The sequence below is a fragment of the Aotus nancymaae genome, unplaced genomic scaffold (assembly GCF_030222135.1).
Source record: "Aotus nancymaae isolate 86718 unplaced genomic scaffold, 86718_ANA_hifiasm-v0.15.2.pri h1tg000076l, whole genome shotgun sequence".
NCBI lineage: Eukaryota > Metazoa > Chordata > Mammalia > Primates > Aotidae > Aotus > Aotus nancymaae.
In genome coordinates this window covers 6,537,619-6,564,437 of record NW_026988491.1, presented here as the reverse complement: position 1 = coordinate 6,564,437, position 26,819 = coordinate 6,537,619, and the positions used below count along the sequence as shown (strand labels likewise).

General features: G+C 44.3%; 1 protein-coding gene across 16 annotated transcripts in view; it reads right to left on the bottom strand.

The window, feature by feature from the left end:
• DEPDC5 (DEP domain containing 5, GATOR1 subcomplex subunit) overlaps positions 1–25,889 on the bottom strand; it is a 153,180-nt gene extending 127,291 nt beyond the window's left edge. For 6 of the 16 annotated variants that reach the window (XM_064367919.1, XM_064367923.1, XM_064367921.1 and 3 more), the window contains exons 1-10: positions 25,690–25,848; positions 24,872–24,989; positions 19,746–19,833; positions 18,280–18,326; positions 14,927–15,012; positions 13,596–13,679; positions 12,256–12,305; positions 7,982–8,051; positions 2,396–2,474; positions 927–988 (exon numbers count right to left, since the gene is read on the bottom strand). In XM_064367919.1, the coding sequence (XP_064223989.1) occupies positions 927–988; positions 2,396–2,474; positions 7,982–8,051; positions 12,256–12,305; positions 13,596–13,679; positions 14,927–15,012; positions 18,280–18,326; positions 19,746–19,833; positions 24,872–24,929 (624 nt within the window). In that variant the 5' untranslated portion in view covers positions 24,930–24,989; positions 25,690–25,848. The other 10 variants (XM_064367924.1, XM_064367927.1, XM_064367930.1 and 7 more) reach the window with 5 other exon arrangements.
• Between the last annotated feature and the right edge of the window lie 930 nt (positions 25,890–26,819).

Genomic DNA, 26,819 nt, shown 5'->3' with positions numbered 1-26,819 from the left:
CCCTTGTCTAAAATCAACTGACCATAGATGTACAGGTGAATTTCAATTATATTCCATTGATCTATATATCTATCCTTATGCCAATATCACACTATTCTGATGATTGTGGGTTTTATTAAGTTTTGAAATTAGGAAGTAAGAGTCTTCCAACTTTGTTCTCCTTTTACAAGATTGTTTTGGCTAGTCAGGATCCCTTGCAATTCCACATGAATTGTAGAATCAGCATTACTATTTCTGCAAAAAAAAAAAAAAAACAAACTGGGATTTGCTTTGGGAAATATTGCCACAATATTAAGTCTTTCCATCTGTAAACACAGGTTATCTTACTATTTACTTAGGTCTTCATTAACTTCTTTCACAGTGTCTTACAGATTTTAGTGTACCAGTCTTACAGCTCCAGGGATAAAGTATTCTAAGTATTTTATTTTTTTCAGGTTTTTATTGCTGGTATACAGAAACACAATTGATTTTGTATATTGACTATGTATCCTGAAACTTTGCTAAATGTATTAGCTCTAATACTTATTTTGTGGATTTTTGAGGATTTTCTACATTTAGGATCATATCATCTGTGAATAGACATAGTTCTACTTCTTTTTCAATTTGGATGCCTTTTATTTCTTTTGCTTACCTAGGTGGTCTGTCTAGAACTTCTAGTATAATGTTGAATACCAGCAGCAAAAGCAAGCATACTTATCTTGTTACTGATCTTGAGGGAAAGTTTTCAGTGTTTTACCATTTAGTGTGATGTTAGCTGTGTGCTTTTCATAAATTCTCATAAATTGAGATTAGGGTAATTTAAATCTGAAGTCTGGGTTTTAGCTAGGATAGCTCAATTTAGGGCAACTTAACAAAAAGAGTGCATTTAAAAAATCTGTATTGAGTAATGTTTACACAATCAGACTTAGTGTGTAAGAAAAACATACCTTCCACTTGGTAAATAGATCAGCAAGGAAACCATTCACAGCTTTCTCAAAATACAAATCCCCTAAAAAAAAAAAAAATGAAAAGAGGATAAGGACAATCTTTATTTTTTGCTTGCAATTTCTTCTCTAAGTAAATTCTTCTCCAAGCAATTCCTTCTCTAAGAAAGGGGACCAATAATAAGGTGTGTTTTGAACACCCTTTTTTTTTTTTTTTTGAGATGGAGTCAACTTCTGTCACCCAGGCTGGAGTGCAGTGGCACGATCTCAGCTCACTGCAACCTGTATTTCCTGGGTTCAAGCATTCTCCTGCCTCAACCTCCTGAGAAGTTAGGAGTACAGGTGCCTGCAACCATGCCCAGCTAATTTTTGTATGTTTAGTAGAGACGGTTTTTTGTTTTTTTTCTTTTTGAGACAGAGTTTCACTCTTGTTACCCAGGCTGGAGTGCAATGGTGCAATCTCGGCTCACCGCAACCTCCGCCTCCTGGATTCAAGCAATTCTCCTGCCTCAGCCTCCCGAGTAGCTGGGACTACAGGCGCGCGCCACCATGCCCAGCTAATTTTTGTATTTTTAGTAGAGACGGGGTTTCACCTTGTTGACCAGGATGGTCTTGATCTCTTGACCTCGTGATCCACCCGCCTCGGCCTCCCAAAGTGCTGGGATTATAGGCATAAGCCACCGCGCCCGGCCCGAGATCGGGTTTTGCCATGTTGGCCAGGCTGGTCTCGAACTCCAGAGCTTAGGTGATTTGCCCGTTTTGGCCTTCCAAAGTGCTAGGATTACAGGCGTGAGCCACTGCACCCGGCCTGTTTTGCACATTTTAAAACAAGATCATAAAAGCCAGATGTACAAAGTGGTTTCATTCTCAACTTTTTTTTTTTTTTTGAGACGGAGTTTCACTCTTATTGCCCAGGCTAGAGTGTAGTGGCGCAATCTTGGCTCACTGCAACCTCCGCCTCCCGGGTTCAAGTGATTCTCCAGTCTCAGCCTCCAGAGTAGCTGAGATTACAGGTGCCCGCCACCATACCCGGCTAATTTTTTCTATTTTTAGCAGAGACAGGGTTTCACCATGTTGACCACACTGCTCTCAAACTCCTGATCTCAGGCAATCCTCCCGCCTTGGCCTCCCAAAGTGCTGGGATTACAGGCGTGAGACACCATGCTCGGCTTCATTCTCAACTTTCTATAAAGCCAAGTTTATTTATTTTTTGAAGCCAAATTTAATATCTGCCTCACTACTAAGAGGCTGTGGCTTCAAGGTAAAATGCAAGTTTGAAAAAAGGTTTGATTATTGAAAAAAGCAGTGTATATTCAGGACAAGAGTATAATCTAACTCCAAATATGATTATTCTCACAGTGATAAAGTTTGTTAGAAGATGCTGTGGGGTACCCTGGGCATTCATGAATTAGCATTTGCAGTTCGAGAAAATTCTCCCCATAGCAGTTACAATCAGCACATAAGAACAGTACCATAAATATCAAAATCCCACATTTCACAGCTCATCTGAATAAATATGTAAACCATAGCTGACGTAGAACGAAACACCACCTGAAATAAACAAAAACACAATTGTATTAAAAAGCAATGACGTACAGAGTTTCAGTTCTACAAGATGAAAAAGTTGTGAAGATCTGCTTCACAACAGTATAAATGCTCTTAACACTACTGAACTATACACTTAAAAATGGTTAAGATGGTAAATTTTATGATGGGGTTTTTAACCACAATTTTTCTTTAAAGCAATGATAAAAGAATCTTGCGATGTTGGACTTCTTTTTTTCTTTTTTTTTGAGACAGGATCTCACTCTTGCTGCCCAGGCCGAAGTGCAGTGGCACAATCATGCTCACTGCAACCTCAAGCTCCCAAGCTTACACTACCCTCCCACTTCAGCCTCCCAAGTAGCTGGGACTATGAGAATGGACCACCAGGCCACAATTTTTTTTTTTTTTTTGTAGAGATGGGGTCTTCCTACGTTGCCCTGAGTGGTTTCAAACTCCTGGGCTCAAGCAGTCCTCCCACCTCTCCCTCCCAAAGTGTTGGGATTACAAGCACAAGCCACAGCTCAGGGCCATGACTTGGGACTTCTAAAAGCAAGCTTCTTCCAAGCATTCTTTGTTTCATATGAATAGTTACTGAGCTCTTACTCTGAGCCCTGTTTCAGAGACAATGAGGATAAGATCTGGTCCCTGCCCTCTAGGAGCTTACAGTACAAGATAAAAATATGCAAAACATTAGAACATATACAAGGGTTCTATGAAGGTTCACACAAGAAATGCAGGAGAAAGGGCAGATCTACCGGGAAAAGTTATGGAAATCTCATTACAGGCACAGAACTTGGACTAAGATGTGCCAGATAACAAGCTGCCAGTCTAATAAATTATAATTCACATCGTACTTCCCCTATACTCAGACTGCCTCAAGGAAAAGCATAAATGGCTTTCTGGCCCTGTGTGCTATGCCACAGAGCCTTTCTTCCACAAGGCTCTAAAGAAGTTTAGAGGGAATGTATTTAAATGCAGATCTGTAACACTCCTTTAGTTTATCAGAGACCTGTTCCTTAAAGACTGAAGCTCCTGGCCAGCCACCAGGCTCACGTCTGTAATCCCAGCACTTTGGGAGGTTTAGGTAGGTCAATCACCTGAGGTCAGGAGTTTGAGACCAGCCTGATTAACACAGTGAAACTCGTCTCTACTAAAAATACAAAAATCAGCCAGGCATGGTGGCGGGCACCTGTAATCCCACCTAATCGGAGACTGAGGCCGGTGAATCGCTTCAACTTGGGAGGCAGAGGTTGCAGTGAGCCGAGATCATGCCACTGCACTCCAGGCTGGGCAACAGAGTGAGATTTTGTCTCAAAAACTAACTAACTAAATAAATAAAATTACGCTTTTTTGATGGGTGTGGTGGCTTGTGCCCGTAATTCCAGATACTGAAACAGGACTGCTAGAGCCCAGGAAGGAGCCCTAGGTAACACAGCAAGATCCCCATCTCAAAAATAATTAATTCATTAAATAGAAAACCTGAAAGTCTTATTTCTCTAATCAGATGATGAATCCTTGAGGCAGGGGAGTCTGTCTAAAATTTCACTCCACAAACATTTGAGAGACTACTAGGTGCCAAGAGACATGACAGAGAACCTTGGTATATAAAGGTAAAAGATGCAGTCCTCGCTCTGAGGGTACTTATAGTCCAGCGACAAGGCACACAAGCAACCATATCCACCGCAGTGTGGGAACTACTAATGAGTGTACAGATCCACCAGGCTGGAAGCACCTCCAGTGGAAGCCATGGAGGTACTTCCAGCCTGGTATACCAGAAAGGCTTTCCAGAAGCAGAGAAGCCTGAGACCAGAGTTGAGATCTAGATGAGTGGCTTGTGAAGGGTAAAGAGAGGGACTAGGCACCCCATGATAGAGAGGGCAGCATGTGCAAAGACATAGTGGCAAGAGAGAAGATGGCATGTTGGGGAACAATGAGTGGTTTGCGTGGCTAGGACACTGGGGGACAGTGGGGGACAACACATGGGAAAAGTGATACAAGAGACTCCAGACTCAACTGCCTCCCCTGATTCCTCCACTCAGATGTCCAACAGGCTTCTCCAAAATGGAGCTTCCTAATCCCCCAACCTGCTTCTTCCCTGTCTTACCACCCATTTTATTCATAAATGGCACCACCATCTACCTAGCTGTTCAGTCCTTCTCTTTGCTTCACTCCTCACATCCAATCTATGAGCAAGTTCTGTGGACCCTATCCAGAAATGTGTCTCATACCTACCCACATCCTTCCATTGTTATAGCTCTCACCTTAGTCCACACAACCATTTTCTTGTAGACCCTCTAACTCATTTATTTGCTTTTTACTCTTACCCCTGGAAACAACTCTGTACAACAGAGCCAGAAGGGCTGCAGCACTCAATGCTAAATGCCTATCCATTCTTCCCTTCTTCTGATTCTATTGTGGGAAGAAAGAGACCCAACCAAAAGACAAACCTTCCCAGCCTCCTTAGCAACTATAAGTGACTAAAATGTGGACAGTAAGATTTAAATGGAAGTGTTGTGTCCATAAAGGAAGCTAACTTGGTGGGAAGGTACACCTCTCTCATCTCTCTTCCCTTCCTCTATCTTCTGCCTGGAATATGGATGTGATTATAGCAGTTCTAGGTGGATCATGGAAGACCTACCCTGAGGATAACAGAATAAGAAGACACAAGGAGCCCTAAATCACCAACAATAGTGACGTTATCATATCAATCATGAATTACATACCCATGAATTTCTTTACATGAGAGAGAAAAGTTGACCTTTGGCCACTACAGGCACTGTGATTTTGGGGGTTTTATTCAACAAAACCCAACTGAAATGAGTAGTGATCTTTTAAAAGCATAATTCAGCCAGGTGCAGTGGCTCAAGCCTGTAATCCCAGCATTTTGGGAGGCCAAGGTGGACAGATCACGAGGTCAAGAGATTGAGAACATCCTGGCCAAAATGGTGAAACCCCATCTCTACTAAAAATACAAAAATTAGGCTGGGCACAGGGGCTGATGCTTATAATCCCAGCACTTTGGGAGGCTGAAGCAGGCGGATTGCCTGAGGTCAGGAGATCTAGACCTGTCTGGCCAACATGGTGAAACCCCGTCTCTACTAAAAATACAAAAAAATTAGCCAGGCGTGGTGGCGTGCGCCTGTCATCCCAGCTATTCGGGAGGCTGAGGCAGGTGAATTGTTTGAACCAGGGAGGTAGAGGTTGCAGTGAGCCAAGATCATGCCATTGCACTCCAGCCTGGAAGACAGAGCGAGACGTCATCTCAAAAAAAATAAATAAGTAAATACAAAAATTAGCTGGGTATGTAGCGTGTGCCTGTAGTCCCAGCTACTAAGGAGGTAGAGGCAGGAGAATCGCTTGAATCTAGGAGGTGGAGGTTGCAGTGAGCCAAGATCACACCACTGCACTCCAGTCTGGCAACAGAGCAAGACTGCATCTCAAAAACGAAATAATAAATAAATATAAATAAAAACATAGTTCAAGTATCACTCCCCAACTTAAAACCCATCAATGGATTCTAATTCTCCTTAGAATAACTCTAAGCTGGTTCCAACCACCTTGAAGACCCTGCATGGACTAGCTGGAACCTGCCTATCTCCTCAACAACATTGTTCTCCTACCTGTCTGCAATACTTCCACCACACTGGCTTCTAAAAATTGTTTCCTCTGCCTAGAACACTCTTCACCCCCACATTTATAAACTAGCTAAATTTCACCTTTCAGGTACCTTTGCAGGAAAGCAAAGGCACGATAATGGTGAGTACTCTGGCAATTAATTGGGTCATGTGTATATGCACACGCACAAACATACATATTTTTACACATAATGTAAATACAGCCTATGTAAACATTAAGAAATTATAAAAATAAAGTTCATAGAGTGGTTCCCTCTAAGGGCACAACGGGTCTCAACTGTAAGGTCTGTTCTCGCCAAGGATAAAATGAAGAAACTGAGGCCAGCACGAAAATAATCCAATGCAAGGGAATTTATTCAGGCTCCCGGGTGAGGTTCTGCGGTCCGACAGGAGGGGCCAGAGAAGTCACGCAGACTCCTCTCAGGCACAGGGTTTTATAGGGAGTGGAGGCGTTTGATTGGCTGTGCCCAAGGTGAGTGGGACAAAATGGAGGGGAGTGGAACCCGGATGGAACAAAATGGAGGGGAGTGGGGCCCAGATAGGACAAAATAGTAGGCAGGGAGTGGGGCCCAGATAGGACAAAATAGTAGGCAGGAAGACAAAATGGCAGGCACGGGGTGGGGCCTAGATAGGACAAAATGACAGGCACAGAGTGGGGCCTGGATAGGACAAAATGGTAGGTAGGGAGTGGGGCCTAGATGGGACAAAATGGTATCAGGTAGGTCCTGATGGGGCTTTTTTCCTGGGCTCCCGGGGGGGTAGGGGGGAGGAGGTGTGTCCGAGCTCCCGGCAAGGGAAGGGGGCGTGTCCGAACTCTCCGCGAGGACGCCAGCCTTACATCAACCAAGGGTGATTTTGCCCCTCAGGGGACATTTGGCAATGTCTGGAGAAATTCCTGGCTGTCATGACGTGTAGACTTGTAGGGTGAAGGGTGGTCGGCGACACTGGCATCTAGTGAGTAGAGGCCAGGGATGCGGCTAAACATCCCACAGTGCACAAGACAACTCCCACAACATATTAACATTTTGGGCCAGATAACTCTTTGTTCTAGAGGCCTGCTCTGGACATGTAGCATGTTTAGCAGGATTCTTGCTAGATGCCAATGGCACAACCCCTCAGTTGTGACAACCAAGTATGTCTTTAGACATTGTCAAAAGACCCCTGAAGGAAGCAAAATCTCCCCTGCTTGAAAACCTCTGCTCTCAGGGAAGGCATGGAGATGGGAATGAGGAACAGGAGATATAAAGTTTTACCAACACGGTTAACTTTCATTGGCAAAGGTGTCTCTTCATATTTATGATGGGATCTTCCACTGGCCTTAACTTTTGCTATGTATGAGTGGGCATGGCATTCTGCAGGCCAGATACTCTCTCTCTCTGACATTAAACAGACTCCTTTAGAAGAAAATGAAGATCAACTCCAAACTGGAGACATCCAACCGTAACATTAGTTTCAGCAGACCTTGATAATATTACGAGTTCCATGTGGGCAAACAGTAGCAGTCAAGAGTTTATCAGATTTTTGCTTGTTTCTTTGTGGTTTTTGTTTCGTTTTGTTTTTGAGACAGGGTCTTGCTCTGTTGCCTAGGCTGGAGTGCAGTAATGCAATCACAATCCACTGCAGCTTCGAACTCCTGGGCTCAAGTAATCCTCCCACCTCAGCTTCCTGAGTAGCTGGAAATAGAGGCACCCATCACCATGCCTGGCTAATTTTTATACCGACAGGTCTCTCCATGTTGCCCAGGCTGGTCTTGAACTTCTGGGATAAAGCAATCTGCCCAATTTGGCTTCCCACCCACCCTTGTTTTATTTTTGATTTTAAGACTTAGCCATAATGGTATGGGGAGATAAAACCAAAAAAGCATTTTATTAATCTTACCCTGGTATCTTCACTGATGTAACCACACATAACCTTTTCATTCTTGACCCACAGCTCACCAGCTTGTGCTCTGAAAAGATACATACAAAGTTATTACAAGTCTTACATGAAACCAAGACATGCCTGGTACGGTAGCTCATGCCTGTAATCCCAGAACTTTGGGAAGCCGATACAGGCAAACCACCTGAGGTCAGGATTTCAAGACCAGTCTGGCCAACATGGTCAAACTCCATCTCTATTAAAAATGTAAATTTTAGCCAGGTATGGTGGCATATGCCTATAGTTCCAACTACTCAGGAGGCTGAGGCAGGAGAATCGCTTGAACCCAGGAGGCGGCGGCTGTAGCAAGCCGAGCCTGAGCAACAGAGTGAGACTCCATCTCAAAATATAAAAATAAAACAAACCAAAAAGAAATAGGGGCAACTGGGCCGGGCACGGTGGCTCACGCCTGTAATCCCAGCACTTTGGGAGGCCGAGGCGGGCGGATCACGAGGTCAAGAGATCGAGACTATCCTGGTCAACATGGTGAAACCCCATCTCTACTAAAAATACAAAAAATTAGCTGGGCACGGTGGTGCGTGCCTGTAATCCCAGCTACTCAGGAGGCTGAGGCGGGAGAATTGCCTGAACCCGGGAGGCGGAGGTTGTGGTGAGCCGAGATCGCGCCATTGCACTCCAGCCTGGGTAATAAGAGTGAAACTCCGTCTCAAAAAAAAAAAAAAAAAAAAAAAGAAATAGGGGCAACTTCAGGTGGCTCTGCTATTTATACTCAAATGACCTGACTGGTTACAGATTTCCAAAAAGCACTCTATGAACAGACTGTCCAATATAAAGAACTCTCATGTTATACTGAACATGAACAGGAGCTCTTAATCTGGGAGTCCACATATATGTCTAAAGAAGGGCTTGTGGGCCAGATGAACCCTTTGAAATGATGCAAATTTTTCTGGGCAGAGAAACTATAGCTTTGGTCGAATCTCAGTAGGGTCTAAGTTACATAAAAAGTTAAGAAGTACTAATGAGCAATTTTGCTAATCCTAGGTTTTATACAATGAATTTCAATAGAGACAAAAGTCCATCTTCTTATCAGGATTAGAACACAAGCAGACGGCCGGGCGCAGTGGCTCACATCTGTAAACCCAGCACTTTGGAAGGCCGAGGTGGGCGGATCATGAGGTCAAGAGATCAAGATCATCCTGGACAACATGGTGAAACCCCATCTCTAATAAAAATACAAAAAAAAATTAGCTGGGCGTGGTGGCATGCACCTGTGGTCCCAGCTACTCGGGAGACTAAGGCAGAAGAATCGCTTGAACCCAGGAGGTGGAGGTTGCAGTGAGCCGAGATTGTGCCACTGCACTCCAGCCTGGTGACAGAGCAAGACTCCATCTCAAAAAAAAAAAACACACAAGCAGACTGAAGGCATAAAAAAGGTTCAGGGTCCCTATTCAATGGAAACCACTCTGCTTTAAAAAAAAAAAAGAAAGAAAGAAAGAAATTAGGGCCAGGTGCAGTGACTCATGCCTGTAATCCTAGAACTTTGAGAGGCCAAGGTGGGTGGATCACCTGAGGTCATGAGCTCAAGACCAGCCTGGCCAACATGGCGAAACCCTGTCTCTACTAAAAATACAAAAATTAGCTGGGCATGGTGACATGCACCTGTAGTCCCAGTTACTTAGGGAGGCTGAGGCAGGAAAACTGTTTGAACCCAGGAGGCGGAAGTTGCACTGAGCTGAGATCACGCCATTGCATTCCAGCTTGGGCAACAGAGTGAGACTTCATCTCAAAAAAAAAAAAATTAAATGGCAACTTGGCATTACATTTTTTGGGATTGATGTATTTTTCTCCATGCATTTTTAAGGGCAAGAAGTGGATAGTACAAGGCCAGGTGCGGTGGCTCATGCCTGTAATCCCAGCACTTTTGAAGGCCAAGGCAGCTAGATCACTATGTCAGGAGTTCAAGACCAGCTTGGCTAATATGGTAGAACCCCCATTTCTACTAAAAATGCTAAAAATTAAACAGGCATGGTGGTGGGTGCCTATAATCCTAACTACTCGGGAAGCTAAGCCAGGAGTATCACTTGAACCCGGGAGGCAGAGGTTGCAATGAGCCAAGATCGCGCCACTGCACTCCAGCCTGGACAACAAAAGTGAAACTCTGTCTCAAAAAATAAAAATAAAAAAGAAGTGGATAGTATGGTAGAAAAGCATGGTTTTCAGACCTGACCAGCCTGGAGAGAAACCGGTCTAGGCAGAAATCCCAGCTGAGTATCACTTACTAGGTGAATGGCCATAGTAACTCATGAGGTTCAGTAGCATTATCTTTAAAAATGAGACAATGGGCCAGACATGGTGACTCATACCTATAATTGCAGCACTTTGGAAAGCCAAGGTTAGCAGATCACTTGAGCCCAGGAGTTTGAGACCAGCCTGGGCAACATAGTGAGACTCTGTCTCTACAAAACATACAAAAAATTAAGCAGGTACGGTGGCACATGCCTGTAGTTCCAGCTACCCAGGAGGCTGAGGTAGGAGGATCACTTGGGCCTCGGAGGTCAAGGCTGTAGTGAGCTCTGATCAAACCACTGCACTCCAGTCTGGGCAACAGAGTGAGACTGTCTCAAAAAACAAACAAACAAAAAAATAGACAATGAAGCCTACACCTTACAGAGCTGTTTTGAAAATTAAACCAGATAGGCTGGATGAGATGGCTCATGCCTATAATCCCAACACTTTGGGAGGACAAGGCGGGTAGATCACAAGGTCAGCAGTTCAAGACCAGCCTGCCAATATGGTGAAATCCATCTCTACTAAATATACAAAAATTAGCTGGGCATGGTGGTGGTGTGCACCTATGGTCCTAGCTACTCAGGAGGCCAAGGCAGAAGCACTGCTTGAACCGGGAGGCAGAAGTAGCAGTGAGCCAAGATTGCACCACTGCATTCCAGCCTGGGCAACAGTGTGAGACTCCATCTCAAAAAAAACCAAAAACCCCAAAAAAGAAAAGTTGATGGGGAGCTTTATAATAATGGACTACACTGCACCATGTGACCCCACTGATCAATCTTAGGATCACCACAAGTGAGTTAACAAAACATAAATAAGATTGTGTATACACAGTAAATTTCAGGAAACATACAGGTTGTTTCTGGGGAGAAGAATGTATATTTCATGAGATACCTCTCTAAACTATTTGAATGCTAATTATGTGTATGGTGTACTTTTTTTTTTTTTTTTTTGAGACAGTCTCCTTCTGTCACCCAGGCTGGAGTGCAGTGGCATGATCATGTCTTACTGCAGCCTCGACCTCCCAGGGCTCAGGTGATCCTCCCACCTCAGCCTCCTGAGTAGCTGGGACTACAGTGACACGCCACCATGCCTGTTCTGTTTTTTTTTTTTTTTTTTTTTTTTTTTTGTAGACACTAGTCATCATGTAGCCCAGGCTAGTCTTGAACTCCTGGGGCTCAAGGACACTCTGTCCACCTTGGCCTCTCAAAGTGCTGGGATTACAGGTGCGAGCCCCTGTGCCTGAAATACCTTCTGATTTTTTTTTTCAGGCAGGGTCTTGCTCTGTCACCCAGGCTGGAGTACAGTGGTGTGATCCCAACTCACTGCAGCCTCTCTACCTGCCGGGCTCAAGTGGTCCTCCCACCTCTCAGCCTCCCGAGTAGCTGGACTACAAGGTGCATGCTACTATACCCAGCTAATTTTTGTATTTTTTTGTAGAAACAGTCTCAGTATGTTGCCCAGGCTGGTCTTGAACTTCTGGGCTAAAGCAATAATCTAACCACCTCTGCATCCCAAAGTGTTGGGATTACAAGCATGAGCCACACACCCAGCCACTTTTCTAAAGGGGATTTCAAAAAGTCCCTTTATTCACAAACTAAAATATAGAAATAGTTTTAATAAAGAGTACAGTAGTATAGTTAAAAAGGTAACTAATGTGCCAGTCATTTTATGTGTCTAAGTCCATTTCCTAATTAAAATGAGAAGGTATGATTCAACATGTTCATCTAGGGTTTTTCCAGTTCTAAAATTATGAGTCTCTATCTCCTTTTTTTTTTCTACTTCCTTTTTTACAGAAGGCCAGGTGGCTTCAGTAACTTCTTCCATTAAGCCTCAAGCTACTATCGTGCATTTTGTTGTTTGTTTGAGCTACAACAACCTAACATTTTATACTTTTACGCATTTTACTATATAGACATCTATATGCCTCAATTCTTTTATGTAGCACAGTTACTGCACAGAATAGGAAAGAGTGATGTGATACCTACCTGATGCCAGCAAACTCCACCTTCTGGGTGATATAGGCACATGTGCTGACCTAAGAGGACGGGGAGAGAGAGGAAGGGAGAGAAAGAGAGAGAGAGAGAGTGATTAACATACTAAGGCCATAAAAAATAACAAACAAGAACTCCTAGCTTTCTAATTTCTTCTACCAACCCAAACTTCAACTAGCTTGTGAGTAATAGATTTATCCCACAGGAAAACCCACTAGGGCAGGTATAACAGCAGGTGCTTAAAGAGTTTGGCAAGTATAGATAATAGGAAAGACCAGGCGGATAATAAATGACCAGCTTTACAAATATACTTATCTTTGTGTATGTTTAAATATATATCTACATTTACATACTCATTTAAATATTGTTGTTTCTCATTTTATCCCTCACTTTAGAAAACGGAACCCTCACCAAATAAAAAAATCAAGCAGTTTTTTTCCCTGAAAACATACTGTATGGAAATTCTACCTATAATTTGTTATTTCATAATATGCAAAAACTTCACTTCTTTTGATTTGTGTCAATATGGAAAAAAAACAGTCCAATGAGAATTTTCAGAACGAGTTCACAATTCTGATGACCAAACATTACAAGTAAAAATGTTCATAAAAAAGTAATAAATATGGGTACAGTGTATACAGCTTGGATGATAGGTACACCAAAAGAACTTACTCATAGAAAAGAAATTAAAAAAAAAAAAAAAAAAACTTACTCATGTAACCAAACACCACCTGTTCCCTAATAACCTATGGAAATAAAAGAACATTTGAAAAAAAAAAAAACAACTCCATCCTGGAGTGAAGTGAAACTCCAGTGAAACTTCAAAAGAGCAAAACTCTCTCTCAAAAAAAAAAACCAAACAATGAATACAGGAGGAAAATGGGAGGAGGGTACAGCAAAAAGCAGTGTGATCTGGAAGCCACAGGACTGGGGTTTTGGCCAAGGGTCAACTTGCTATCTAGCCTTGGGCAATTACCTAACTTCTCAATCTCTGTTTCTACCTCTATAAATTAGGGATAAAAAATACCTGTCCATGAAGAGGAGATATGAGGAGCAAATGGGATCAAGTGAAAACCTGAAAACTAAGGCTCTATTCAAATATAAAATACAGTATAATTTCCTATTTAAACCAAAAATGCTTAGTAAAAATCTGTAACAGTAAACAAATGAAAGATTTAAAAAAAAACGAAAAGAGAATGGAAGAACACACAAGATATTTACAATAATTGTCTGTAGATGCTGAAATCAGAAATGATTTTATATTCTTCTATAATAAACAGGGATTATTCACACAATGGAAAAAGTAACAGACTTTCAAAAAAATCACATCTTACCAAACTTTTCTTTAGTCGCCACATATCCCCACGGCCAATATACTGATCCTTAAAAGTTAACTCCACTAGGTCAAGGGTCACATCCTAAAAGGAATAATCAAATAATATATCTGGCATTACTCTGCCACACTTTATAGTCGTAAGACAATACCCATTTACCATGGAAAAAAACTTTATGGAAAAAAAAAGATACTAAAAGATGAGTAGCAGAACTCTGACTGGTCTCAAACCCCTGACCTCAAGTGATCTACCCGCCTTGGCCTCCTAAAGTGCTGGGATTACAGGCATGAGCTACCACCTACCGCCTACATATTTATTTTTATAAGACAAGGTCTCATGCTGTTGCCCAGGATGAAGTGCAGTAGTGCAACCATAGCTCACTACAGCCTCAACCTTCTGGGCTCAGGCAATCCTCCAGCCTCAGCCTCCAGAGTAGTTGGGACTACAGGCACATGCCAACACTCCCAGCTAATCTTTTAGAAAAGTTTTAGTAGGCAGAGTGCAGTAGCTCCTGCCTATAATCCCAGCACTTTGGGAGGCCAAGGAGGGGGAAGAATCACCTGAGGTCAGGAATTCAAGACCAGCCTGTCCAACAGGGTGAAACCCCGTCTCTACAAAAGTACAAAAATGAGCCGGGTTTGGTGGTGTACACCTGTAATTCCAACTACTCGGGAGGCTGAGGCAGCATAATCACTTGAGCCCACGAAAGGGAGGCTTCAGTGAGCTGAGAATGCACCACTGAACTCTAGCCTGGGCAACAGAGTTAGACTCCATCTCACAACAAAAAGAATAATTCTGGCCGGGTGCGGTGGCTCACGCCTGTAATCCCAACACTTTGGGAGGCTGAGGCGGGTGGATCACGAGGTCAAGAGATCGAGACCATCCTGGTCAACATGGTGAAACCCCGTCTCTACTAAAAATACAAAAAATTAGCTGGGCATGGTGGCGCGTGCCTGTAATCCCAGCTACTCGGGAGGCTGAGGCAGGAGAATTGCCTGAACCCAGGAGGCGGAGGTTGCAGTGAGCCGAGATCGCGCCATTGCACTCCAGCCTGGGTAACAAGAGTGAAACTCCATCTCAAAAAAAAAAAAAAGAATAGTTCTAGTAAAGACAAGGTCTAGCTATGCTGCTCAGGATGGTCCTGAACTCCTGGCCTCAAGTGATCCTCCTGTCTCAGCCTCCCAACATGCTGAAATTATCCCACCTAGCAGGCCACACATTTAACAGTCTAACACTACACTTAAGTAACCCATTATTTCCTTAGTAATCTAACCTTGAGGAAGGGTGCTAATCATTCCAAAAAGATATTCAAGTCCAAAGCAAAGACATACCTTAGGGTCTACAACATTAACATAGACATCTTGATAAGGTCTTAGCCGGAACACTTGAGTCACAGTCTGGTCCACACTGATGGTTTCTAAAACAGAAATAATATCTGGCTCAGATAACACATTCTGAAAAAGCAGGTCAATAAATTCTAATCTATAAATATTCAGACAGTAAGCAACACAATTGATCGAGTGACATGGGCAACACAGGCTCTTCCTTTCAGGAGCTTAGAATTTAAACAATTCTCTGCTTTTAAGGTGAAATAAGACCAGAGGCTAAGCAATCAACAAAAAGGGACAGAAAAAGGGAGAAGGAAGGGAAAAGATTTAAGAAGAAAGATAAGAGGCTGGGTATAGTGGCCCATGCCGATAATCCCAGCAGTTTAGGAGGGAGGCAGGAAGGTAATCTGAGGTCAGGAGTTCAAGACCAGCCTGGACAACATGGTGAAACCCTGTCTCTACTAAAATTACAAAAATTAGCTGGCCATGGTGGTGGGCGCCTGTAATCCAAGCTACTCAGGAAGCTGAGGCATGAGAATCTCTTGAATCCCAGAGGCAGAAGTTGTAGTGAGCTGAGATGGCACCACTGCACTCCAGCCTGGGTGACAGAATGAGACTCTGTCTCAACAAATAAATAAATAAATAAAATAAGAAGGAAGATAAGAAAGTTCAAAAACCTGTAAAAATCAAGAAGAGGAAGAAGATCTTCTCCTTGGAATGAAGGTATCATCAGTGGTAGTGAAATAAGAAACAAACTTTTCAATGAGCCCTTAAGTCTGGTAACAAACATAACAGGGGGCAGGAGCTAGGGGGAAGGTATGAAGGCCGTTCTTAAGATTAAGGTTTTATGGAATTCTTTTAAAAACCTTAATTTTTTCTTTTTTTTGAGATGGAGTCACCCACTGTTGCCCAGGCTGGTGTGCAGTGGTACGACCTCGGCTCATCGCAACCTCCGCCTCCCAGGTTCAAGTGATTCTCCTGCCTCAGCTTCCTGAGTAGCTGGGATTACAGGCATGCACCACCACTTATGGCTAATTTTTGTATTAGAGACGGAGTTTCATCATGTTGGCCAGGCTGGTCTTGAGCGCCTGACCTCAGGTGAGTCCACCCACCTTGGCCTCCCAAAGTGCTGGGATTACAGGTGTGAGTCACCATGCCTGGCCTAAATTTTTTTTTTTTTTTACTGCTCCTTGCAGAGCAAGGCTAACCCACAGGCAGTGTAACCAGAGTAGCTAGGTTTTATAGACTGTTTTCTCCTCAAATTGAAGTATCAAATAGTTAAATATGAGTGGGTAGACAGGCATGGTGGCTCATGCTTGAGCCCAGGAGTTCAAGACCAGCCTAAGCAAAAATTAAAAAAAAAAAAATAAGCCAGGCATGATCCTGTGGGCTGAGCATCTGGGGTTTTAGCTATTCAGGAGGTGAAGGTGGAAGATGGGAGGATCACTTGCACCCAGGGAGGTTGAGGCTGCAGTGAACCGTGACTGCACCACTGCACTCCAGTCTTAACAACAGAGAGAGGCCCTGTCTAAAAGGAAAAAAAAAAAAATGCCAGGTACGATGGTACAGTGGCTCACACCTGTAATCCCAGGACTTTGGGAGGTTGAGGCAGGCAGATCACCTGAGGTGAGGAGTTTGAGACCAGCCTGGCCAGCATGGAGAAACCCTATCTCTATAAAAAATATAAAAATTACCCTGTCATAGTGGTATACACCTACTGTAGTCCCAGCTACCTGCGGGGCTGAGGCAGGAAAATCGCTTGAACCCAGGAGGTGCAGGTTGCAGTGAGCCAAGATCTCGCCACTGCCCTCCAGCCTGGGCAACAGAGTGAGACTTCATCTCTTTTTTTAAAAAAAAAAAAAGAAAAAGAGTGGGTGACATCAAAGTCCTTTATTTATTCATTTTGAGACAGAGTTTTGCTCTTGTTGCCCAGGCTGGAGTGCAATGGCACCATCTCGACTCACCACAAGTTCCACCTCCCAGGTTCAAGCAATTCTCATGCCTCAGCCTCCCGAGTAGCTAGGACTACAGGCATGCTCCACAATGCCCAGCTAATTTTATATTTTTAGTAGAGATGGGGTTTTACCATGTTAGTCAAGCTGGTCTCAAATTCCGGACCTCAGGTGATCCACCTACCTCAGTGTCCCCAAGTGCTGGATTATAGGTGTCAGCCACCACGCCCAGCCATCAAAGCCTTTTAGAGCAACCAAGAAGTTTGTTTTCTTCTCTTAAGAACTATTTAAAAGAGTATATTTACTATCAATTAACATTTTGGTTCTTTGAAGAGCATGGCATAGGCATCAGAGGGAAAAAAAAAAAGATTTGAATTCAGAATGAGTAAGCAGGAATCACTGCTTCTGGCTACGCCTAGACTACACAGTCTGGCAGACACTAAATTTCCTCACTCACTCAAGAGTTGTTGGGAAGATAAAGCTAGATTACACAAAGCTCCCAGGACAATGCCTTGCACATGTGGTGGACAATCATCAAAATATATTTCTTCCTCCCCAACCCCTACTCACCCAGGGTAGGCATTTAACAAATAGTCTCGGCAAAAATGGGCCAGATATGGTGGATGATGCCTGCAATCTCAGCACTTTGGGAGACCAAGGTGTGAGGAACTCTACTTGGATGTTCACATGGGCAACAGGCAGGTTGCGGGTTTTTTTTTTTTGGTTTTTTTTTTGAGATAAGGTCTTGCTCTGTTCACCAGGCTAGAGTGTGGTGGCACCATCATAGCTCACAGTAACCTCAAACACCTGGGCTCAAATGATCCTTCTACCTCAGCCTCCAGAGTAGCTGGGACTAACTGAATCTATCAGGAGTAAGAAAATAACATCGGAGAGGCCAGGCAAGGTGGCTCATGCCTATAATCCCATTATCCTAAGTGAACTAACTCACAAACAGAAAACCAGATACTGTACGTTCTCACCTATAAGTAGAAACTAGACAGTGGATACACATGGACATGAAGATGGAAATAATAGACACTTGGGACTCCAAAAAGGGAGACAGGGAAGAGAATGAGAGTTGAAAAATACAATGTTTAAAAAAAAAGAAAGAAAAGAAAAATACAATGTTCAGATACAGATACAATGTTCTACATCTGTATCTGTTCTATCAGATACAATGTTCACTATGTGAGTAATGGATACAATAGAAGCCTAATCCCCACCAGAACACAATATATCCAAGTAACAAACATGCCCATGTACCACCTGAATGTAAAATTAAAAGTTTTTTTTTTTTAAAGAAGAGAATTACTTTCTCTCGTCCCTTGAGATTTTGAAGAGAGGTTTCTTGCAGTTTCTGAGGCAGTAAATACAAAAATCTGAGACGAGTGATATAATTCTTACCCTTCTGTAAATCTTCCTTAAGTGATTTGACCTGCAAAAGCAGAGGGCTGGAAAAGAAAGGAATAGAGAGTTAGAAGACTGTGAGTAGTAACTATCTAGCTCCTTAACCCCTACAAAAGGCAAACAGGTCACTCTGGACATTCTGTAACTTACAGCACAGCAATGGGAGAAAGCTCCTTTAGAAACAAAGAAACCGCAAATGCAGTAAAGGAAATAAACAAATGCTACAGAATCTTTCAGCTGTCATGTCAGCTTTAAAACCAGAAGAAAGCTGGGTGCAGTGGCTCACCCCTATAATCCCAGCACTTTGGGAGGCCAAGGTGGACAGATCACAAGGTCAGGAGTTCAAGACCAGCCTGACCAACGTGGTGAAATCCAATCTATACTAAAAATATAAAACTTAGCCAGGCGTGGTGGTACGAACCTGTAATCCCAGCTACTCAGGAGGCTGAGGCAGGAGAATCACTTGAACTCGAGAGGTAGAAGTTCCAGTGAGCTGAGACCACACCGCTGCACTCAAGCTTGAGTGACAGAGCAAGACTCTGTCTCAAAAAACAAACAAACAAACAAACAAAAAAACAAAACAGAAGGAATGAACCACTGGTCAGGTGCAGTGGCTCACGCCTATAATCCCAACATTTTGGGAGGCTGAGGTGGGTGGATCACCTGAGGTCAGGAGTTTGAGACCAGCCTGGCCAATATGGCGAAACCCTGTCTCTATTAAAAATACAAAAACTAGCCAGGTATGGTGGTCCACACCTGCAGTCCCAGCTACTTGACAGGTTAAGGCAGGAGAATCACTTGAACCAGGAGGCAAAGACTGCAGTGAGCCAAGATCCCATCACTGTACTCCAGTCTAGGTGACAGAGTGAGACTCTGCCTCTTGAAAAAAACCAAAAAACAAAAAAACGGCTAGGTGTGGTGGCTCATGCCTGTAATCTCAGCATTGTGGGAGGCCTAGGCAGGTGGATCGCTTGATGTCAGGAGTTCGAGACCAGCCTGGACAATATGGTGAAACCCTATCTCTACTAAAAATACAAAATTAGCTGGGCCTGGTGGCACAATTCTGTAATCCCAGCTATCAGGAGGCTGAAGCAGGAGAATCGCTTGAGCCTGGGAGGCAGAGGTTGCAGTGAGCTGAGATTACGCCACTGCACTCCAACCTAGGTGGGGAAAAAAAGAAGGAACGGACCACTTTTGAAAAATTATTACTTGATCAAATCCTAGAAGGCATGAGCACTTTTTTTTTTAAGACAGGATCTCATTATGTTCTCCAGGCTGGTCTCAAACTCCTGGACTCAAGTGACCTGCCCACCTCTGCCTCCCAAAGTGCTGGAATTACAGACTTGAGCCACCACGGCATGAGCATTTTAAAAGGCAAAGAGAGCTATCTGCCCTTCAAACTCCTTGGATAGAATTTGGAAACAGTAAATTGCCCAGTTCCACGGATCCCATGAGACACTCACCTGTATTCATCGTTGGGATGTGCAATCTCTACAATGTCTCCAAGCTTGATGTGAGGAAACACTTTGGGGTTCACAACTAGCTCATCATCTGCAAGACAATTCAACAACTTCAAGTAGAAAACACTAATTACGTATACTCTGTATGTTCTCACACTGGGTCCTCACAACCCCATCAGGACGGTATTACTACTCCATTGACAGAGGAGGTTCTATTTTGAAATGAAGCTTAGAACGATTAATGGATTTGCACAGGAACACCAAGCTACAGAGCAGCTGAGTGGAACGGTGCTCAGGTACCTTTGTCTCCATACCCTGTGCTCCTTCTACTACCCCACTGTTTCTAGGTACAGAGAAGCCCTCAGTCTCTGGGAATTAGGCTTCTGGACAGCCTTTTACCCCCTCAAATATTGTGTATCTGGCATATAATAGGAACAAAACAGGCTGGTTCCCACAGATATAGCACAATTCCTTACAGTTATTCAATGTTCAAAGAATTTCCCAGTGTCTTAATGTGACCCTCACAATAAATCTTTGGATCTAACAGAAATAAGAAAATAACCTCAGAGAGGCCAGGCACAGTGGCTCACACCTGTAATCCCAGCACTTTGGGAAGCCCAGATGGACAGATCACCTGATATTAGGAGTTCGAGACCAGCCTGGCCAACATGGTGAAACCCCGTCTCTACCGAAAATCCAAAAATTAGCTGGGCATGGTGGCAAACACCTGTAATCCCTGCTACTTGGGAGGCTGAGGCAGAAGAATTGTTTGAACCTGGGAGGCAGAGATTGCAGTGAGTTAAGATCATGCCATTGCACTCCAGCGTGGGCAGCAGAGCAAGATTGCCTCAAAAAAAAAAAAAAAAAAAAGTGCCGGGCGTGGTGGCTCCCGCCTGTAATCCCAGGACACTTTGGGAGGCCGAGGCGGATGGATCACGAGGTCAAGAGATCGAGACCATCCTGGTCAACAAGGTGAAACCCCGTCTCTACTAAAAATACAAAAAATTAGCTGGGCATGGTGGTGCGTGCCTGTAATCCCAGCTACTCAGGAGGCTGAGGCAGGAGAATTGCCTGAACCCAGGAGGCGGAGGTTGCAGTGAGCCGAGATCACGCCATTGCATTCCAGCCTGGGTAACAAGAGCGAAACTCCGTCTCAAAAAAAAAAAAGAGAGAGAGGTTGGACACAGTGGCTCAAGCCTGTAATCCCAGCACTTTGGGAGGCCAAGGCGGGCAAATCACAAGGTCAGGAGTTCCAGACCAGCCTGGACAACATGGTGAAACCCCGTCTCCACTAAAAAATACAAAAATTAGTCAGGCATGGGGTGGCACGCACCTGTAATCCCAGCCACTCAGGAAGCTGAGGCAGGAGAATCACTTGAACCTAGGAGGCGGAGGTTGCGGTGAGCTGAGATCCCAACCCTGCACTCCAGCCTGGGTGACAGAGCAAGACTCTGTCTCACAAATAAATAAATAAATAAATAAAAGAAAAGAAAAAGAAAAGTAAAAGAAAAAGAAAATAATCTCAGAAACAGCTAGTAACAGTTGAACAGCTGACAGCCAGTAACAATACAGCCAGGACTCATTACCTTAGGTACTAGTCACTACTTAGCACTGTTCAGGACTTCCACCTGAGGCTTATCACCACCTCTCACATGTAATAAAAGTCAAACCAAATTCAATGGCCTGGACTTTGGAGGGCAGCACCTGATTAGAGAAAAGTGTCAAGTACCAGTTACATTATGGCCCAAATAGACCCTTAAAACTTAAGAGGGCCCAGGCGAGGTGGCTCACGCCTGTAATCCCAGCACTTTGTGAGGCCAGTTCTAGACCAGCCTGGCCAACATGGTGAAGCCCTGCCTCTACTAAAAATACAAAAATTAGCCAGGTGCAGTGGTGGGCGCCTGTAATCCTATCTACTTGGGAGGCTAAGGCAGGAGAATTGCTTGAACCCAGGAGGTGGAGGTTGCAGTGAGCTGAGATCACACCACTGCACTCCAGTCTGAGCAACAGAGCAAGACTTCACCTCAAAAAACAAACAAACAAACAAAAACCATAAGAGAGATGTGGTTTCATGTTTATCTACCCCTGACCCTCTAGCAGGGATGGAGAGAACTGCCTCAAATATTGCAAACTCAGAAGCATAAAGACAAAATGACCGTTTTGCTGTTTTAATTTTGGGGGAAAGACATCACCTTTAATTATGCTAATATCATGATAATTAAGTATATCTAGCTTTCAAATATAATCAGACCCAATAAAAATTCAGCCTAGTAAAATGAAACATTGGGTTACTCCTAAATTTTTGTTTTGTTTTCTTTTAGAGACAGGGTCTTGCTATCGCCTAGGCTGGCGTACAGTGGCTGTTCACAGGCATAATCACACTACTGATCAGCAGAGGTGTTTTGACCTGCTCTGTGTCCAAGCTGAGGTGGTTCACACTTCCTAAGGCAACCTGGTGGTCCTCCATTCCTGGGAGGACCAGGAACTTAGCGCAGACACCCAATCAGCATAACGCACTACAGTCTGGAACTCCTGGGCCCGAGTGATCCTCCCGTCCCAGCCTTCCAAGTAGCTGGGACTACAGGCACACACCACTGCACCAAGCATCCCTAATTTTATTTGCTATAATGTTTCCACTGACAGTTTCACGCCAAATCCTCCTTGGAGTTTCCCCCTAATTTACATAGTCCAAATTAAGCTTCCTGAGAACATATCTCCGACTGCTTGGTTTTATCATTTTCTTTTTGCCTGTCTATCTTACCAAACTGAAAACTCCTTAGAGACAAAGAACCTTGAATATTCATAATCATTATGTCTGGCACAGGTATACAACTAATAAATACCTGTTGGTTTTGTTTATTTTTAAGACAGGGTCTTGCTCTATTGCCCAGGCTGAAGTGCAGTGGTGTGATCTCTGCTCACTGCAACCTCTGCCTCCTGGGTTCAAGTGATTCTCGTGCCTCAGCCTCCCTGGTAGTTAAAATTATCGGCACCCACCACCATACCTTGCTAATTTTTGTATTTTTAGTAGAGATGGGTTTTCACCATGTTGGCCAGGCTGGTCCTGAACTCCTGACCTCATGTGATCTGCCCGCCTTGGCCTCCCAAAATGCTGGGATTACAGGCATGAGCCACCATGTCCAGCTGTTAATTGTATTTTGATCTATAGTCTTGCAAAAGACTGGATACAACATCTAGCTACCTTTGTATGATATATATAAAAATACATTATTTGTACACATGGTATATATGATATCTTTGTATTCTTCTCTCTGCCAAAAGTTACTTCTGTGTTCTATTCCACTCTGCAAATATTTAAGCAACATCAACAGCATACAAAGTAGTAACAATATAATGTTCATTTTAGCAGAAATTCTAGTCTAAATACAGCAATGCTGGCCAGGCACGGTGGCTCACGCCTATAATCCCAGCACTTTGGGAGACCGAGGCGGGTGGAAAACGAGGTCAAGAGATCAAGACCATCCTGGTCTACACGGTGAAACCCCGTCTCTACTGAAAATACAAAAAAATCAGCTGGGCATGGTGGTATGCGCCTGTAGTCTCAGGTACTTGAGAGGCTGAGGCAGGAGAATTGCTTGAACCCAGGAGGCGGCGGTTGCGGTGAGCCGAGACTGTGCCATTGCACTCCAGCCTGGGTAACAAGAGCAAAACTCCATTTCAAAAAAAAAAAAAATATATATATATATATAGAGCAATGTCATAGTTAGGTAATTATAATAGCTACTAAAGCTCTGCTAAATGCTTTAAATATATCACCTTACTTAAGCCTCACAACACCCTGATAGAGAAACTACTGTTTTCCCTTTTTGGCAGTCCTTGCCCTCTGGTCGCTTCTATCTACATAACATAGAAATAAACACATCCTAAAATACAATATTAAAAAGACTCATTATATTGTTAACTCCAATTTCTGAAGTAAATAAGGCTGTTAAGACAGAATGGAAAATCATTCCCTTACAAAAGAAAAATAATATATACTACATGCCCTCCTATTCTACAGATTTGTGGACTCAAGGTGCTAAGGAAAGCTGGGTACAGTGGCTCATGCCTCTAATCCCAACTACTAGGGAGGTTGAGGTGGAAGGTTCCCTTGAGCTGAGGAGTTCCAGACCAGCCTGGACAACACGGAGGACCCCGTCTCAAAAAAAAAGAAAAAAAAAAAGATGTTAAGACAAACTATTCTAGGCCGGGCGCGGTGGCTCAAGCCTGTAATCCCAGCACTTTGGGAGGCCGAGGCGGGTGGATCACAGGGTCAAGAGATCGAGACCATCCTGGTCAACATGGTGAAACCCCATCTCTACTAACACAAAAAATTAGCTGGGCATGGTGGCGCGTGCCTGTAATCCCAGCTACTCAGGAGGCTGAGGCAGGAGAATTGCATGAACCCAGGAGGCGGAGGTTGCAGTGAGCCGAGATCGTGCCATTGCACTTCAGCCTGGGTAACGAGCGAAACTCCGTCTCAAAAAAAAAAGACAAACTATTCTAAAGCCCTTCAACTTGCAGATAAGGTACATTAGGAGCCTGTCTAAGGTCACCAGCAAAGTTAGAAGCAGAGCTGATACTCAGACTCTAGTTCAGTGCAAGATAACATGCTGTATCCTGCCCCTTCTTTCCATGCCTAGAAGCCAGGCAAAGGTTGATGCTTTGATGATACTTGCTCTGTGCACATCTATGCTGCTTCTCTCTCAATGTAAAAACTGATATATAATTTTAGTTTCTCTTGTCTGCAAAATCAGTGCAGGCTGCAATTTTATGAAACATACATGGAAGATTTGGAATAAACAACGCAATTACACGAATGAAAGGCAGTAAACCGGCAGCATTCACAATGTTCCTTAGAAGTATGAATTCAAATGCATTTAGAAGGGTCCTGTCATCCCCCTTGTTACTGTATTATAGTTGTTGCTTTGGTCTGTTTAGTTGCCTGCTGAGCCTCAATTGTCACGAGTCAGAGCATGTAATTTCAAGGCACTTGCAAAAGACTGGATACAGCATCTAGCTACCTTTGTATGGTATATATAAAAATAGTATTTGTACACATGGTATATATTATATCCTTGTATTCTTCAGCCAACTTACAAAACCCCTAAAGACCAATCAATACTGACCACTGCCCCCAAAGCCCTTCTTGTGGATGACGAGTTTGTAGACCTTTGTTGTTCTCATCTTGTACTGTTGTTTCCTTCAGCTGTTCCAAGCTTGGGGCAGAGAAGTCATCTTGCCTCCCTGCCATTGAAATACAACAAAAAGGTTGGAATGTCAAACTTTTCCTTGCAACCACTCTTTGATTTTAGGCCAGTGAAGACACTGGTGGTGTTGTGCTGTGAAGTGGTGCCAAGTGACTCTTGGATGAAGTCACACCTCCAGTTACAAGGATCGAAAGAGAACAAATAGAACCAGAGAATCCAGGAACTAGGGGAATTCGGACTAGGGGCTAGTCAAACCTCGGAGAAGATACTCTATCAGACCCCTAAAGGGGAAGCTCTGCGGTGAATGGGTACTCATTACCTCTTCTCCATCTACACCAGTAATACCCAAATATTAAAGAGATCCTAAAAGAGGTTAGCCCACTATTTTGTAGATGATGAAAGTGAGAGTCAGAGCAAGGGACTTGCTCAAGGTCACTCGAGACTTAGTGACACTCCCACCCACCATTCTCGTTTTGCTCAAAGTCCTGAGCAAGGCGACCACAAAGAGGAGGAAGGCAGGAGTTCCCCAAACCTCGGTCTGTGCGAACTCTCAGCGGACCTTCCCTGCCTCCATTTCACAGCTCTCCATTTCACTGAGGCCACTGAGGCTCAGAGAGGGAGAGAGACTTGTCCAAGGTCACACAGCGGATTGGGAATGGAGACCGAACTAGAACCTGGGCCAAGGTCCCCTAGCTCAAGCTCCCAATCCTGAGTACAGGAAGAGCAGCTCCACTCACCGCAGCTCTGGAGCCCCTTTCCGCCTCAGGCCGGGGCCCAGAGGGCTGGACCCTCTCCAGGTTCCCTGAGCCTCCTCCGGACACCCCGCCTACGCCCTCGCGGCTCGCGTCGTTTCCGCCCCTGAGCTTGAAGCGCCTTCAGGCCCGCCGGGATAGTGTAGCGCGCTCACCTGAGAACCCGCGCCGCTCCGGTGGCTCCGCCCCGGGGCCCCGCCCCCTTCCCGCCCTCGCGCCCCGCGCCCCACGCCGCTCTCGCCGGGCCTCCGCCTCGTCTCTGTGGCCGAGCCACTTCCTCATCCGGGACTCGAGCCGGGGGCGGGGCGTCACGATGCGGCCTCTCGGTAGGGCCACATCCTGGCGTTTTCTGCCCTCGAGCCCTAGAGTCTGCAGCCCCACGGAGGAAATCCATTTCCTCCCTGTCTGTCCGAAGTAGTTCCATGCCCAAGAGCTTCGTTTCCGACTTAGTGATCTCCCCACAGAGGAAACTAGATCCCTCAGAGCTCCGTTTTCTATTATATGAACGAAGTTAATGACTCATGTGGCCTCACTGGACTGCTAAAAGGCGCCAAGGAGAGTTTCTGAAAGGACTTCTGTAAGATACAAGAGGCTGAGCACGCGAGAGTTAGTGTGATGGCCTCTGCTGGGAAGTGTCCACTTACGGGGGTGCTTTTCAAACCCTTGCAAACTTCGAAAGACATTCTGAGACCCTCTATTAGTAAGAATGGCTGCCATGGCTTCGCAGTCCTTATGTAATCATCGCATCCCTATTATGTGGTGGATGCAGGAGGCAGATACTATCCTATTTCACAGACCAGGAAACAGCTCGAGAACACAAAACCCTTCAGAAGGAAGCAAGGAAGAATCCTGACCCGCTCCCAGAACGAAGCGTTTAACGAAAAGTCTTTGGTCATACCCGGGACACAGCCTAAATTAGCGTATGTCAGGGTATCCTTCTCTCCAAGCAGAAAATCAAAGAGCTGCGTGGGCTGGGCCAAGCTCTGGCCAAGGGCTGCTGACAGTTGCCAGCTCCGCCTGCTGCCACTGCTACCCCCGACCCCCAGTCCAGTCTACCGTTTCTGACCTGGATGGTAGCAATTCGATTGCAGCCTGAGAGATCTTATAACTGGAAT